The 2,013-nt window shown below is 35.3% G+C and overlaps 1 protein-coding gene across 1 annotated transcript; it reads right to left on the bottom strand.

Annotated features, from left to right (window-relative positions):
* Positions 1–1,215: 1,215 nt before the first annotated feature.
* HELRODRAFT_128647 (hypothetical protein) lies at positions 1,216–1,365 on the bottom strand (the record flags this gene model as incomplete). The annotated part of the gene is made up of 1 exon (XM_009028416.1): positions 1,216–1,365. A coding segment is annotated over one exon (150 nt), but the record flags the coding sequence as incomplete, so codon positions are not given.
* Between the last annotated feature and the right edge of the window lie 648 nt (positions 1,366–2,013).

Genomic DNA, 2,013 nt, shown 5'->3' with positions numbered 1-2,013 from the left:
AGCTGATATAAATAAATTTGTGGTATTTAATAGAATGGAGTATGAAATACACATAAAATTGAAATAACAGATGAAAATATAAATGTTTTAATGTGTGTGTGTGTGTGTGTGTGTGTTTGTGTGCGTGTGTGTAAGTGTGGGTGTTTGAAAAAATTTATGCAAATTCAACGTTAATCCTAATAGCTTTTAGATCTAATATGAATTAAAGTAACAGTTATACTTGATTTTAGCGAGAAAAAAGAATTAAATTTTTAAAATGCGAAAGAACAAACACAGGCGAGTAAGTACGTTGAAAACATTCGAATGTGTCTGTGAATGTTCTCCCCCTAAAATTTAAATGAACGGCTTAATTGTATGCACTTTAAAAATAGCATGAATGGTAATAACCATATAAAAGATAAGAACACAATGCAAACACACAGAGGACTGAATGCTTAATGAATCAGTTGATCATAGAATATGTTAATGTTAATGAAGCGTTGGCATTCAATGAACGAATGAATGAATTAGGAGACGGACAGACTCAGTCCATACCTTCAAACAATCTAACGATTAACAAAATTATAAACTAATCTACCTACTGATCTGTCTGAAACCTACATAGACATAGACCCAGAGACACAGACACAAGATATCATATCACAGACATGACATAGACCTAGACACACAGACACAAAATATCATATCACAGACATGACACAATTAAGCACGGTCTGGGTAAGTTGAGAGGTAAATAACTAATTAAATAAATAATCTAAAAAAATGCAACACATAAAAAAAACAATTCAATAATAATTAATAATAAGTTTTTTTTTAAATGCGTTTGGCGGCTGTTCAGTTAATGTCGTGTTAATTAATCATACTAAACATTTTGAAAATATGTGCTTCAACAACAACTATAATGTATTAACATTGAAAGTTTTGACGATATTGCTAGTGAGTGGTGTTGATGTAAGATAAGTCATCGAAACAAAAACTGAAAAACATACGTAAAAAGAACCAAACAACGCAACAAAAATGCATTATTATCAACGTTGACCGCATCACATTATTATTGATAATGCGAAATAGAAAAAGCGCATTGTCAAAGATTATCGGAGAAAAATGTAAAAACAAAACAACACAAACGAAACAACACCGGCAACACTAACAACAACGACAACAACAACAAAAACGACGACGACAACAGTGGCATGGACGACGACGACGACTAACCTTGATAGAATCAAAGCAGCAGACGACTCTGCCCGTCTGTATCTCGACGTCTGACGGCGGATGTGCGTAGCGACACTCGTTCTCGGACCTCGGACACTTGTTCCTTGCGTACTCTCTGCAGACCTCAAGCGTCAACCAGCGTGAATCCTTCACGGGACTTGTGGTGAGGATGGCAGGGAGGGGTTTGCAGGGGGCCCCGATGAGGCCCGGTGGAGGTGCAGCCATGTGGATCGGTAGGCAGGATTGCATAATTGTTGATGAGTTGTTTTAAGGTTGTCCTTGAGTGTTTAATTTTCACTTTGGGGTTATCTGTGGTTGTTGTTGGTAGCGGAGGTTGGCTGTGTATCAAAGGATTGATTGGATTTGCAGTCTGGCAGTTATTTGCCTAAAAGATATATAGAAATATAATTTGTTGATGAAGTATGCCTTTGTAAGACCGAAGTGCAATGATTATCAACAGACACTCAGCAAATTGAATGAATGATTTAATATTTCGTGCCTTGAATTAAAGGTTCCCACTTGATTGATAGGATTCAATAAGCTTGCTGGTGCAAGGGGAGATGAATTTAACAATTTGACAAATAATATGTCGTCGTTGTTGATGTTGTGATAGTTTTTAATATCGCTGTAATTGTTGTTGTTGCTGCTGTTGTAGTTGCTGTGTGTATCACAAATTTGTTTCTCTACAGCTCGTGTTGAATCATTTTAATTCAAAATCTATCAAAAAATTTAATTAAAATCAGTCAATTTTGATTATTTTACACAATTGCAAGCAGAAATAAATAATCTCAGTGTAAA

Source organism: Helobdella robusta, assembly GCF_000326865.2.
Source record: "Helobdella robusta unplaced genomic scaffold HELROscaffold_55, whole genome shotgun sequence".
NCBI lineage: Eukaryota > Metazoa > Annelida > Clitellata > Rhynchobdellida > Glossiphoniidae > Helobdella > Helobdella robusta.
Note: the sequence above shows the minus strand (reverse complement) of the source record. Positions and strands in the feature narration are given on the sequence as shown.